The sequence below is a fragment of the Rana temporaria genome, chromosome 4 (genome assembly GCF_905171775.1).
Source record: "Rana temporaria chromosome 4, aRanTem1.1, whole genome shotgun sequence".
Lineage (NCBI taxonomy): Eukaryota > Metazoa > Chordata > Amphibia > Anura > Ranidae > Rana > Rana temporaria.
The window spans coordinates 400201524-400215016 of NC_053492.1; the positions used below are offsets into that span (position 1 = coordinate 400201524).

Below are 13493 nucleotides of genomic sequence, written 5' to 3' on the forward strand. Positions count from 1 at the left end.
CAAGTGTCAAAAAAAAAAATATAGCCAAAAAGTCTAATCAGGATGTTCAGCCCATTTGCAGACAGAACATCACTGACATTTAAAATATCATACAATGTCACCAACCTGGCTCGGCTTTCTTCTTTGGCACGTTCTTCTTTTTTGGAGCAGGTTCAGGTTTTTGCTCTTCACGGCTCACAACAGCTTCGGTTTTTTTGGTGGTTGGTGGACTTGACTGCGTTTTAGTAGACTGGGAGTTAGAGGCCGATTGGCTTGACTGCACTTTATCAGAATGAGAATTGGTCGCTGGGGTGTTTGACTGACCTTTAGCAGACTGAGGGTTGGAGTTTGGTGGGCTTGATTTCGTTTTAGCAGACTGAGAGTTGGTGCTTGGTTGGCTTGACTGAGCTTTAGTAGACTGAGCGTTGGTGCTTGGTTGGCTTGACTGAACTTTAGCAGGCTGAAGGTTGGCGCTTGGTTGGCTTGACTGAGCTTTAGCAGGCTGAAGGTTGGCATTGGGTTGGCTTGACTGAGCTTTGGCAGACTGAGTATTGGTGACTGGTTGGCTTGACTGTGTTTTGGCAGGCTGAGAATTGTTGACTGATGGACCTGATTGAGATTTAGCAGACTGAGCACTGGTGGCAGGTGGACTGGACTGGGTTTTACCAGAGTGAGTGCTAGTGACTGCTGCATTTGACTGAGTTTTACCAGAGTGGCTGCCGCTTGCTGGTGGGTTGGACTGAGATTTTGGAGAGATGGAGTGAGTTTTAGGTGGATGGGATGAGGAACTTGGCTGAGATCCAACATGAGAAACTGCTGCCACATGCACTACCTTTAAAGAAGCCTCGGAAACAGGAGCCTGCTTTGAGACAGGCTTGGTCACGGCCACCACTGGACTCTGGGATGGTTCCACCTTTTGGGCCTTCTTGTCTTGCTTTTTCTTCTTGTCCTTAGGAGAAGGTGCCATTTTCACTTGAGCTGGGACCACAGCTGGTATTTTAGGGGTTTCTTGAACCTTCACCTCCTCTACTTCAACTTCAGGCTCCGATTCATCTTTTTTCTGCTCATTTTCTGAAGAAGTTTCCTGTTCGGGTATTTTACCATTTGGTTTATCATCCTTTTTCTTAGACTTTCCTTTCTTCTCAGGGATTTTATCCTTCCTCTTCTTTTCAATTTTCGGTTGTTGGCCCTTCTCCAGCTCTCTGCGTTGTTTAGCTAACGCTTCATCATAGGAGGTCTCCTTCATGGAAAAAGTAGATACCAGGAAAATGCCAATGGCCGATATCACCATGAAACCTCCAAACACCATCGCGCCTAAAGTCTGAGGGTCGTACAAATCCATCTTGATTTTTTTCTAGATGTCTAAATAAAAAAGTAGGTACAAGTTAGTGAAACATTTATGTAGGGGAAAAAAAAAAAAAAAAAAAAAACACTTTAATGAAAGATATAGCTGTATAATTCCCTACCCACTCTAACCATAAAACAGCCAGCTTGTCGGTTTACATATATTTACAAAAAAACAGTCAAAGAAATCTTTATATGCATAGCAGGAAAAAAATGTACTCTAATGAAGGTAATTTCCAGAATAGGATTTAATTATTTATTGTACTCAGGAAGTACTCTGCATATTTTGCATGTTAAAAAAAGCATCTGATTACTTTTGCACCAAAACAAGTGAGGCATGATAGTCAGAATTTTCATTATGAGTTGTACTCAGAGTTTTTTTCCCCCTTCATTCTTTACGGAGACCTTGGAAAATTAAAGCGTATCTAAATCCAAAAACAAATATTTCATATACAGTGGAACCTCAGTTAACGAGTAACGCGGTTAACAAGAATTTTGAAAGACGAGCAACTTTTTAAAAAAAATTCTGACTCGGTTTGTGAGTGTTGTCTCACAATACAAGCTAATGGGGCCTGCAGTACCGCATTTGGCCTGAGGTGGAACATTCCATAAAGTCCAGAAATATAGTCAGAGCTCGGAGCCGTGCCAACAAAACATTAGTATATTAGAATATTGTATAATACACTGGCTGCTCAAGTAAGCAGATACCTGCTTGGTCATCTTAATTTCAGGCCATTTTAAGTTCCAAATAAGCCTGAACTGCGGCGATCCCTTTCTCCGAAAATTAATTTAGGGTATCATGGGCATCTAACCAGCACTGCCACACCTTCTCAAAATTTCTAGGACAGCCCCTACTGAGATACGTAGCTTTATAGAGTGGTTGTACCTTATTAACAATGTCCTTTCAGTAGGACACTGTAGGGGGTTCAGGCTTTTTCCAGCATAGCAAGATGGCTTTTCGTGCGTAAAACAGAGAAAGGGATAACAGGGTCCTTTGGGCCCTACACAGCGCCACCTCCTCCACTAGTTTATATACTCAAGATGTGAAACTTCTATGAATTCTGTATTTTATTGTTTACAGCACCACCCACCCAACCAGTCCTGAGGAAGAGATATTTTTAGCGAAACGCATTGACTTGTGAGTATGAATAGCTTATGGACACTAAATATAGAGGACTCATGTTTACAAGTTATTATCAAGCCATTACTGGGTTGGGTAATACTGAATGTCAGACATATGGTAGTCTAGTGGTGTTGTTAATTGTCCTTTCACCCTTTTATGGAGATTTTAATTACCGGTATGTATTAATAAAATATGTGCTTTTGAAGTTTAAATTTCCTCTTGTTGTGCCGATAAAATACGCCTTTTTTTTTGGTAACAAGTTGTTTGTTTCAAAGATTTTTTGTCTATGCAAAATAAAATATATATATATATATATATATATATATATATATATATATATATATATATATATATATATATATATATATATATATATATATATATATATATATATATATATATATATATATATATATATATATATATATATATATAGGGTTAGCTCGGTAGCGGGGTGTGTGACCTCCTGAGTGGGTTCACTACACACTGAATTATACAGAGAGGCAGCCGTGGGTGGTTGAAAAACAAGGGTTATGGTTTATTCTTCCATATTGCTGGAAACAAGTGCAAGCATCAAAACAGCATAAACAAAATAAAACATAAAATAAACCCTGGCCACTTGGGCCGTCTACCTTCACAACACAGAAACCTACCTATGGAGTCTTGCACAGCCTACTGCTGGGCAGACACTGCTGGTCTACCAGCAGAAAACAATAGTCTTTTTGATTTTCTTATTACACAGCAAAAAAATCAACAACCACTTCACCTTCAGAAGTCTTCCTCAGCTCACTGCTCTCCTTAACTCAACAAGCCTCAGGATGCAGCATTCAGTAGTAATCCTCTGGACAACTTATATAGGCCTTAATTGCCTCATTCTGAACAGCTCAAGCTATTGAACGTCCTGAAAAAATGAAATAACGATTGTACACGAAGACATGAGTCACTTACTGAGAAGAGTGGAAGAAACCGAAGAAAAACTGGATAGCCAAGCAGCTGAGGTGTCAGAGTTAAAAATGCAAATGAAGGAACTACAAATAGAACAAAGGAATCTGAGGTATCGTTTGGAAGATCAAGAAAACCGGAACCGGAGAAAAAATTTGCGGATCCGGGGTCTACCAGACCTGGAAGGAGAAGACCTCCAAGTAAAACTCGATAAACTATTCGGCCCCATTCTGTGTAAAACGGAAACGGAAAAAATCAAATTTGAAAGATTTCATCGGATCAGAAAACCGACTGAATTGGCAGCCGGAATTCCCAGAGACGTGATCGCAAGATTTCACAATTTCCAAGATAAAGAACAGATATGGCAGCGTCTTAAAACTATCAGGCCGGTTACATTCAATGAGACTGAATTACAGATTTTTCCGGACCTCGCCACCGAGACCCTCTCTAGAAGGAGATTATTAAAACCATTACTCGAACATTTAAAAGCACATGGTATCCAATATTCCTGGGGTTACCTGTAAGAGACTAGATATTCCATTGATAGAGATACCTGGATGGAATGAACCACAAGAGAAGACATCACCTATACCAGGTCATCAGACATGGAACCTCATCCCAGGAAACAAAAGAGGAAGATAATCAGGAAAAAATCCACATAAGATGATTAGGGGGGGAGATGGGGGGGCGGGGGGGGGGGGGTTAGGGGGGGATGGGGGGGGACTGGCTGGTGTGGGCCTGGGGGGTTCGGGGGTCCTGGGGCTACTCTAGGGGGGGAGTATCTCCGGTCTTCAGTACTAGAAATAAGCTGCCTGTTGTGGCTTTGCTCTGATGCCTATTGGAAATCCTATCCATGTAAGATGACGAGTGACATGACTCAACTGTTAGAACTATGGGAACCTTAAAAATACTCTCATATAATGTAAGGGGATTAAATTCCACGTTAAAAAGGGGTAATATTTTAAGAGAAATCAAACATCTTAAAGCAGACATAGTACTCATACAAGAGACACATATCTCGCAGGAGTCAAACCTTAAAATAAGTTCTCCGGAATATCCACTATGGTTTTATGGAGACTCACCGACTAAATTAGCAAAGGGGGTTGCCATAGGGTTTGCTAAGGAAGTTAGATTCGTCCTGGCAGAGAGAAAAGTGGATCCCGAGGGGCGGTATCTCCTACTTAGAGGAAAAATAAACGAAGTGGACTATTCTATTGCAAACATTTACTGCCCAAATAAGAACTCCATGAGATTTCTTAGGGGGGTCATTGAGATGTTTATGGACTTTAGGATAGGCAAGGTAGTTGTGGCGGGTGACATGAATCTCTGCTTGGATCCGGACCTCGATTCTACGTCCCGTGCACAGCGGACTGGAGATGTACAAAGAAAATTACTTAAAAAAAAATTACATCAACTCCAATTGATAGACGTTTGGAGAATTCAGCATCCGAAAATACGAGATTATTCATTCTACTCCGCTGTGCACGGGACGTACTCTAGGATCGATTTTTTCTTAGTGGATCATAGCTCACTGGATGTAGTGACAAGTTCGGGAATTGGGATAACGACCCTGTCGGATCATGCGCCAGTTTCAATCAACTTAAAAAACGAGGGAACCCCTAAAAGTAACACCAAATGGAGACTTAATGAGGATTTAATACAGGACGAAGAGGTTGTAGTAAGGATAAAACAGGAATTGGAATGGTACTTTAAGACAAACTGTTCCGAACATATGTCGGAATCATTAGTTTGGGAGGCTCACAAGGCCTATATCAGGGGCATACTGATCGCAATAGGATCAGCGAAAAAAAAAGAAACTAAAAAAAAATATGATGAGCTATATAAAACTATCTTGGATCTTGAACAGATCCATAAACTAACAGGAGAGCAGGAAGCGGATCGTACCATTATCTTAAAAAGAGAGGAATTAAGAGATCTCATTGAATATGATAACAGAGCGGCATCCTTCAGACGTAAGAAAGAGAAATATCAATTGGGGGACTTGTCCGGTAAATACCTAGCAAAAAGGTTTCAAAACAAATTTAAGAGCAATTATATAGAAAATATTCAAACAGGCAAAGGGAGTAAGGTATATACAACATCAGAAATAGCAAGAGAATTTCAAGAATACTATGGGAAGTTATACTCGATATCGCAAGGGGATACCTCAGAAAAAACAAAAAGGAGAAGTGTTAATATAAAAAAATTCTTAAGTAACACATGTTTAAATAAAATACCAGAGGACAAAATTAGTTTTCTAGAAGAACCTATAACGGAAATGGAAATCCGTAATAATTTAAAGGAGTTACCAAAGGGGAAAAGCCCAGGCCCCGATGGGCTAACAACTGCATACTATCAAAAGTTCAGTGACATTCTTGTTCCCAGGATGTGCTCCTATATAAATGGTATTGGTTTAAATTGGGATATCCGTCAAGAGGCTTTGGAAGCTGCAATTACAGTAATCCCTAAGATAGGTAAAGATCCCTCCTTATGTTCTAGTTTTAGACCCATCTCGCTATTAAATGCAGATGTAAAATTGTTTGCCAAAATCCTAGCAGGGAGAATGAAAATAATCATGAAAGATTTAGTACATACTGACCAAGTAGGTTTTGTCCCCGGGAGGGAAGGTAGGGACAACAGCATCAGAACACTTCTGTTGACACAGATAATAAAAGATAGTAAATCCCCAGGTCTACTCCTGTCTATAGATGCCGAAAAGGCTTTCGACAGGGTAGACTGGGGATTTCTATTGAACACATTGGAATTTATCGGGATCGGTCCAAAAATGATGGGGTGGATAAGCGCTCTGTATAAACATCCAACGGCAAGAGTTAAGGTGAACGGGACATTGTCAGGGTCATTCGAAATGTTCAATGGGACTAGACAGGGGTGCCCCCTGTCCCCTCTCTTATTCATTTTATCTTTGGAACCATTGCTGGCCGGGATTAGAAATAACCCCGACATCAGGGGGATTCAAACAAATGATGGGGAACATAAACTCGCAGCGTTCGCCGACGATATCTTATTATTTATAACGAATCCAACTATAACACTCCCGAATCTATTAAAAACCCTCAAATTGTACGGAGATGTATCCAATTTTAAAATCAATCCTCTAAAATCAGAAATTCTTAATATTAGCGTGAACGCACAGGATATACGGAGATATAAGCAAGAGTTCCCATTTATCTGGAAAGATACCGAGATAAAATATTTGGGAGTCAATATTACTTCATCCCCTGACTTAATTTACCTGCAGAATTATATACCATTATTAAATGATATTAAAAAAGACCTAAAGAGAATTGCACAGAGACAAAGATCCCTACTAGGGAGAATAAACTGTTTTAAAATGTTTACACTCCCTAAGATACTATATATAATGCAAATGTTACCAATTGCATTACCGGGTGTCTATTTTAAAATACTAAAACAGTTACTAAATAGGTTCATATGGCGAAACAAAAAGGTGCGCATAAGTATGGAGGTGTTAACTAGAGATAAGGAACATGGTGGTCTGGGGGTACCGGATATTTACACATATTATAGGGCTATACACATGGCACGGGTGATCGATTGGGTCAGAGATAACAAAGAGAAAAGGTGGGTGAGAATAGAAAGTTGCTCAAATAAGTCACGGTTAGGAAAAGAGATTTGGATACCGCCACATTTTAGACAAATAAATCCGCACATGCACAAAATCACATTAGCATCCACGTTTATATGGGATAGGGCACATAAAAAACATAGATGGGACTATAATTCCCCACTAATCCCTCTATATGACACACATTTTTTTATACCAGGGAAAATGGACCTGTTTGGTAATTGGATTAAAAAACCACATGCACAATTAAAAGACATATTAAAAGATGGCAAAATTCTTACCTACCAGGAACTAAGTAAAAAAAAAGATTTGTTTGAGTTGAACAGGTGGCGATACCTGCAGCTGACGCATTTTGTGGATTCCCTCCCCTCCCCCCTGAGATCAGATAGACACTTGCTTCCTTTGGAGCGCCTGTGTTTAGCCCCAGGGGGAAGGGGCGCGATTTCCGCAATTTATAAAATACTGATGGGATTAAAAGACCCCGGCCTCCCTCCTTATATTAATAAATGGGAAGAGGAATTGGGAACGGGTAAAACCGAGATAGAGGTCAGGAAAATATTAGAAAGGACCCATACGACCTCATTTAATTGTGCACTGATCGAAATGAATTTCAAGTGTTTAGCACGATGGTATATAACACCGGCCATAGCACACCATTATCAAGACGACACCTCTAAAAATTGCTGGAGGGGCTGTCTTGAAGTGGGAACTATGTCACATATATGGTGGACCTGCCCAAAAATTAAAACATACTGGAATAATATATTATTGGTAATTGAGGAGATAACCGGAATTAAAATACCTCCCGATCCATGGGTCTGCCTGTTCCATGGGACAGAAATGTCAACTAAACAGTACATGAGAACTTTACTTCCTCACGTACTAGATGTAGCAAAGAGTCTGATTCCCAAACAATGGAAGGACCCTATGAGCCCGACAGAGAAGAGTTGGTTTTGCAGAATCAATGACATATATTATGCTGAACAGCTCAGGTATATGGGAGAGGAAGGAGAAGGCGGATTTAAACGAAAATGGCAGGACTGGGCTAACTTTAAACTTACACCAAGGTATATTGACAGGATGATATGATGATTTGACATAGAGTAGGAAGATTATCGGGCAAAGAGTGACTCAATAGGAGACTGATTTCCGGAGGTAGGGGAGGGTGGGAAGGCGGGGAGAAGGGTCGGGGGTGACTTGAGGGTGGGATGAGGGTTTGTTTGGCTCGGGGAAACTAATGTATCTATTTTTGTACTTAAGTATTTTTTTTTTTTTTCCCTTCCTCTCCTTTTGTATATTAACTGATATATATTAAAAAAAAAAAAAAAAAAAAAAAAGGGGAAGAAAATGAAATGAATAGATAAATAAATTTTCCAACCATGATGCGAACTAAGGAGACTGCGAAATGAACGCAAATTGATTGAATATCCTGATAGTTCTCTGAGGCGGAAACAGAAAAAAAAAAAAAAAAAAAAAGCTATTGAACGTCCTTAAACCTTTCTGGCTACCTCTGCAGCCGACACCTGATAGTAATTGGTGAATTTTCGAAACAAGGCAGAAATGTATCTCCCGTCTGTGACAACACCCCCAGATTTACCAGGCTTCCTGTCACAATAATATTATATATATATATATATATATATATATATATATATATATATATATATATATATATATATATATATATATATATATATATATATATATATATATATATATATATATATATATATATATATATATATATATATATATATAATAAAAAAACAAAACACACACACACACACACAAAAGTTTTTTTCTTTGGGTGAGCAGGTCAAAATAAAAGTAGAAAAAAAAAAAAAACATGGCAAAAAAATGCAGCCACTGCAGGACCAAGCAAGCCAATTATATATATATATATTATATATATATATATATATATATATATAATTTGTGTTCTTAAGTTTTAAATCCACAGCTCTTCGCTATAAAAATGAAAGATAGCTAAAGCTACAAGGATCGAGTTTTATGCACTTTTCCATCAACATACTTTTTTTTTTTTTTTTTACAACATTCCCAGTCGAGGAGCTGTATCAGCTTTTCCAGTTTGCATACTTTTTTTTTTCCTGGACAGCAGCGTGTTGGCCTATACGGGAAACCCAGGAAATTTTCCTGACAATGAAACAGTGGAGGCTCTGTGCCTTGTCTGCAGACAGACCTTCGTGGCAGACATGTCTGCCAACACCGTGGCTCTTTTAGCAAGCAGCCAAAACAGACACAGCCTATTTTACATAGGACCCTAACTGCCACTCAAATATTTTGCAGGAAAAATAGAATCCGGTATCCTTTAGAATTTTAGATGGTTCCTTCAGACAAGTGTAAAAACAGCTAAAACGTGCAGTATGAACCTGGGGGGGAGAAAATGGTTGCAATATGGAGCAGGGTAAATGATGCATGTAATTTGCTTGATGAGCGGCGATTAACCACTTCAGCCCCGGACCATTTTGCTGGCCAAAGACCAGAGCACTTTTTGTGATTCGGCACTGCGTCGCTTTAGCGGACAATTGCGCAACCAAACAAGATCGATGTCCTTTTTTCCCCACAAATAGAGCTTTCTTTTGGGGGTATTTGAGCACCTCTGCGTTTTTTTGTTTTTTTTGCGCTTTTAAACAAAAATAGAGCATCAATTTTGAAAAAAAAAAATGAAATATTTTTTACTTTTTGCTATAATAAAATATCCCCAGAAAAATATCTATAAAAAAAACGTAATTTTTCCACAGTTTAGTATGATACGTATTCTTCTACATATTTTTGTTAAAAAAAAAAAAAAAAAAAAACAATCGCAATAAGCGTATATTGATTGGTTTGCGTAAAAGTTATAGCGTCTGCAATATAGGGGGTGGTTTTATGGCATGCTTCTTTTTTTTTTTTGATTTTACTAGTAATGGTGGCGATTTTTATCATGACTGCAACTTTATGGCGGGCACATCGGACACTTTTGACACATTTTTGGGACTATTGTCATTTTTACAGCCATCAGTGCTATAAAAGTACAGGGGTTAACCACTAGGTGGCACTGAAGGTATTGTGTCCTAGGGAGTTATTTTAACTGTTAGAGGGCATGACTACGAGTGACACATCACTGATTGCTGCTCCCGATGAGAGGGAGCAGACGATCAGCGACAGTGTCACTAGACAGAACAGGAAATGCACGTTTACACTTGCCTCTACCCGTTCTGCAGCTCTGTGACCCGATCGCGGGAAGGGGCACGCATGCCACCGGCGGGAATTTCAAAGTGATGGAAATATACGTTATTTTGCCCAGGCGTGCCATTCTGCCAACGTAAATCTGCAATCATTAACACATCATCTTTAACCACTTGAGACCCGCGCTATTGACAAAAGACGTCAACAGCGCGGCTCTCAAGTGCCAAGTGGACGTCTTTAGATGTCCTTTTATGTGCATTACACGCCGGGTACACGCGATCGGCAGGAACACAGCAGGTGACAGCAGGGACGTGGAGCTCTGTGTGTAAACACAGAGCTCCACGTGCTGTCAGAGGAGAGGAGACCGATCTGTGTCTCTTGTACATAGGGACACAGCATCGGTCACCTCCCCCAGTCACCCCCCTCCCCCGACACAGTTAGAACACACCCAGGATACACATTTAACCCCTTCCTCACCCCCTAGTGTTAACCCCTTCCCTGCCAGTCACATGTATACAGTAATTAGTGCATTTTATAGCACTGATCGCTGTATAAAATGTAAATGGTCCCAAATTTGTGTCAAAAGTGTCCGATATTTCCGCCGCAATATCGCAGTCCCAATAAAAATCGCAGATCGCCGCCATTACTAGTAAAAAAAAAACATAATTCTGTTCCCCATTTTGTAGGCGCTATAACTTTTGCGCAAACCAGTTTTTTTTTTTTTTTTTTACAAAAATACGTTGAAAAATCGGCCTTAACTGAGAAAAAAAATAGTTTTTTTTTTTTAAATTGGGATATTTATTATAGCAACAAGTAAAAAATATATATATTTTTTTTAAATTGTCGCTCTTTTTTTGTTTATAGCGCAAAAAATAAAAACCGCAGAGGTGATCAAATACCACCAAAATAAAGCTCTATTTGTGGGGAAAAAAGGACGTCAATTCTGTTTTAGAGCCACGTCGCACGACCACGCAAATGCCAGTTAATTGGTCGCACACTAGAACTCCAACTTAGTTTGATGTCACCTTTATTGTCATAAAAGGGTCAGACAAATACAGGCAGCAGTTTACACATTTCACAAGTGATAGCCATCGTGAACAAGCAAGCTATCACTTGTGAAACACGTCAACTGCTGACTGTATTTATCTGACCCTTTTATGACAATAAAGATGACATCAAGCTAAGTTGGAGTTCCAGTGTGCGACCAATTCCTTGTTTCATTGACAGAAAGCATGCAGACAAGAGGAGAAGCCAAAGCGACAAGAGGGATGGGCTCAGAACTGTACCGTTTCTCTTTTTCACTGTTCAATCACAGGACCACCTGGGCTCAGAGAAAGCAATGTGAATAATGCAGACTGGAAAAGGCAAGTATAAAAGGAGTGACTGGCTTTAGAGGCTGCTCCCAAGATGATTTGTTCCTCCATATTTGGTGGGAATGCCCAAAGTTTGTAGATGCTGAATAAAAGGTATATAATTTGCTCTACTCGTTAACGGCACAAACCTTAAAAAGAAACAAGAGGCCCTACTGGGCCGCCCATTTTTAGAAGCTTCACGATGCATACGGAAATTATTGTCTTTTGTATTTTTGGAGGCCCGCATCGCAAAAGCTAAATCATGGAGGTCCCCTGTGATACTGTTCAACCTGATTAAGGCCAAGCTTTCCTGGATAATGATCAACGAGGAACTCTCATCCATCTTTAATGCTAAAATTCCACAGTTCGAAAACATCTGGGAACTTTGGATTAACTAATGCCTTGTACACACGGTCGGACTTTTGACCATGCAAAAGTCCGCCGTGAGTTCGTCGGAAGTCTGACGGAAAGAAAGAGAACAAGTACAAGAGAAGAAGGAACGCCCGCTCCCGAAGACCCATACCCGGAAGCGACGGAGAAGATGCATCTCGTAAACGGTAAGTACAGCTCATATTTTAAAACCAATAGCCGATTCCCCTAGACAAAACGAGCAGGAATCTAAGGCTAAAATAGAAACAAAAACCGAATTGGGTGAACTCCCGCTTTAAGCCATACTATAATTTTATCTTTTCATTTCTAGTAGCTTTATATGTGACTGCATGTTAGTCCCATTGAGGACTTCCCTTTTACTTGGGTCTGTGGACTCAAAGTCCAATAACCGTGAATTAACTGACCTATCTGTTCCAGAGAGAATATAGTTGGTGGTGTTGTGCATTATTTTATGTACAAGTGTTCTACATGCAATGTACAGGTATAAAATAACTTTTGCTCTCCAATAGGGAGGACAAACCTGCATGGATTAATCTTTACTATATTGTTATCTTGATGATTGTATTGTTTGCTATTATAGAGCTTGACTGTTGTCATCTTCCTGATGAAGCGGGCATGTACATGTGAAACACGTTGAAGTCACAGCTAACAATTCATCCTCTGATGAGTGATGACATATACTTGCTATGTTTATGTGCAATGCTGTTGTATTTTCCAAATACTACACATAGCTACATAGCACAAATACTACTACATAGCGCTTTTCAATTTTACGAAGCATAAGAGTTCAGGTGCTTGCAAAGGCTACTCTCCATCTGCTTATCTATTTTTTTTTTTTATTTCAAACATTATATAGTGTCAACAGTTCATGCAGTATTTTTACATACTGTAAATTCATATAAGTTCCCGCCCTCAAGGAGCTTATAATCCAAGTTCCCTTTCTAACATGCATACATACACACACACACACACACACACACACACACACACACACACACACACACACATACATACTATGGCCGGTTTGGATGGAAGCCAAATAACCTACCTGCATATCTTTGGAGTGTGGGAGGAAACCCATGCAACACACAGGAAGAACATAAAATCTGGCCAGGTTTCGAACCAAGGATCCCTGTGCTGCAAGACAAAGTGCTTTCCACTGAGCAACTCTGCTGCCCACAGAGCTGGAATGCAACATGCCAAAACCTGTACACCAAATGCTTCAGCCTCAAAACCATCATGCTATGAACTACTGACTAGTAAATACCATGGTCACTTTAGAAAAAGTGAGGGTAGAGTGGCAAGATGGAAGCCTTTTCTTACGAAGAAAAACATCCAAGCCTGGCTAAATTTTGCAAAAACACATCTGAAGTCTCCCAAAAGCATGTGGGAAAATGTGTTATGGTCTGATGAACTTTTTGGCCATAATTCCAAAAGATATGTTTGGCGCAAAAACAACACTGCACATCACCAAAAGAACACCATACCCACCGTGAAGCATGGTGGTGGCAGCATCCTACTTTGGGGCTGTTATTCTTAAGCTTGAACAGGGGCCATAGTCAGGGTA

At 39.7% G+C, this 13493-nt stretch overlaps 1 protein-coding gene across 4 annotated transcripts in view; it reads right to left on the reverse strand.

The window, feature by feature from the left end:
- RRBP1 (ribosome binding protein 1) overlaps positions 1-13493 on the reverse strand; it is a 139007-nt gene that overhangs the window by 97432 nt on the left and 28082 nt on the right. For all 4 annotated transcript variants that reach the window (XM_040351190.1, XM_040351193.1, XM_040351189.1 and 1 more), the window contains exon 2: positions 106-1341. In XM_040351190.1, the coding sequence (XP_040207124.1) occupies positions 106-1321 (1216 nt within the window). In that variant the 5' untranslated portion in view covers positions 1322-1341. The remainder of the gene's footprint in view (positions 1-105; positions 1342-13493) is intronic.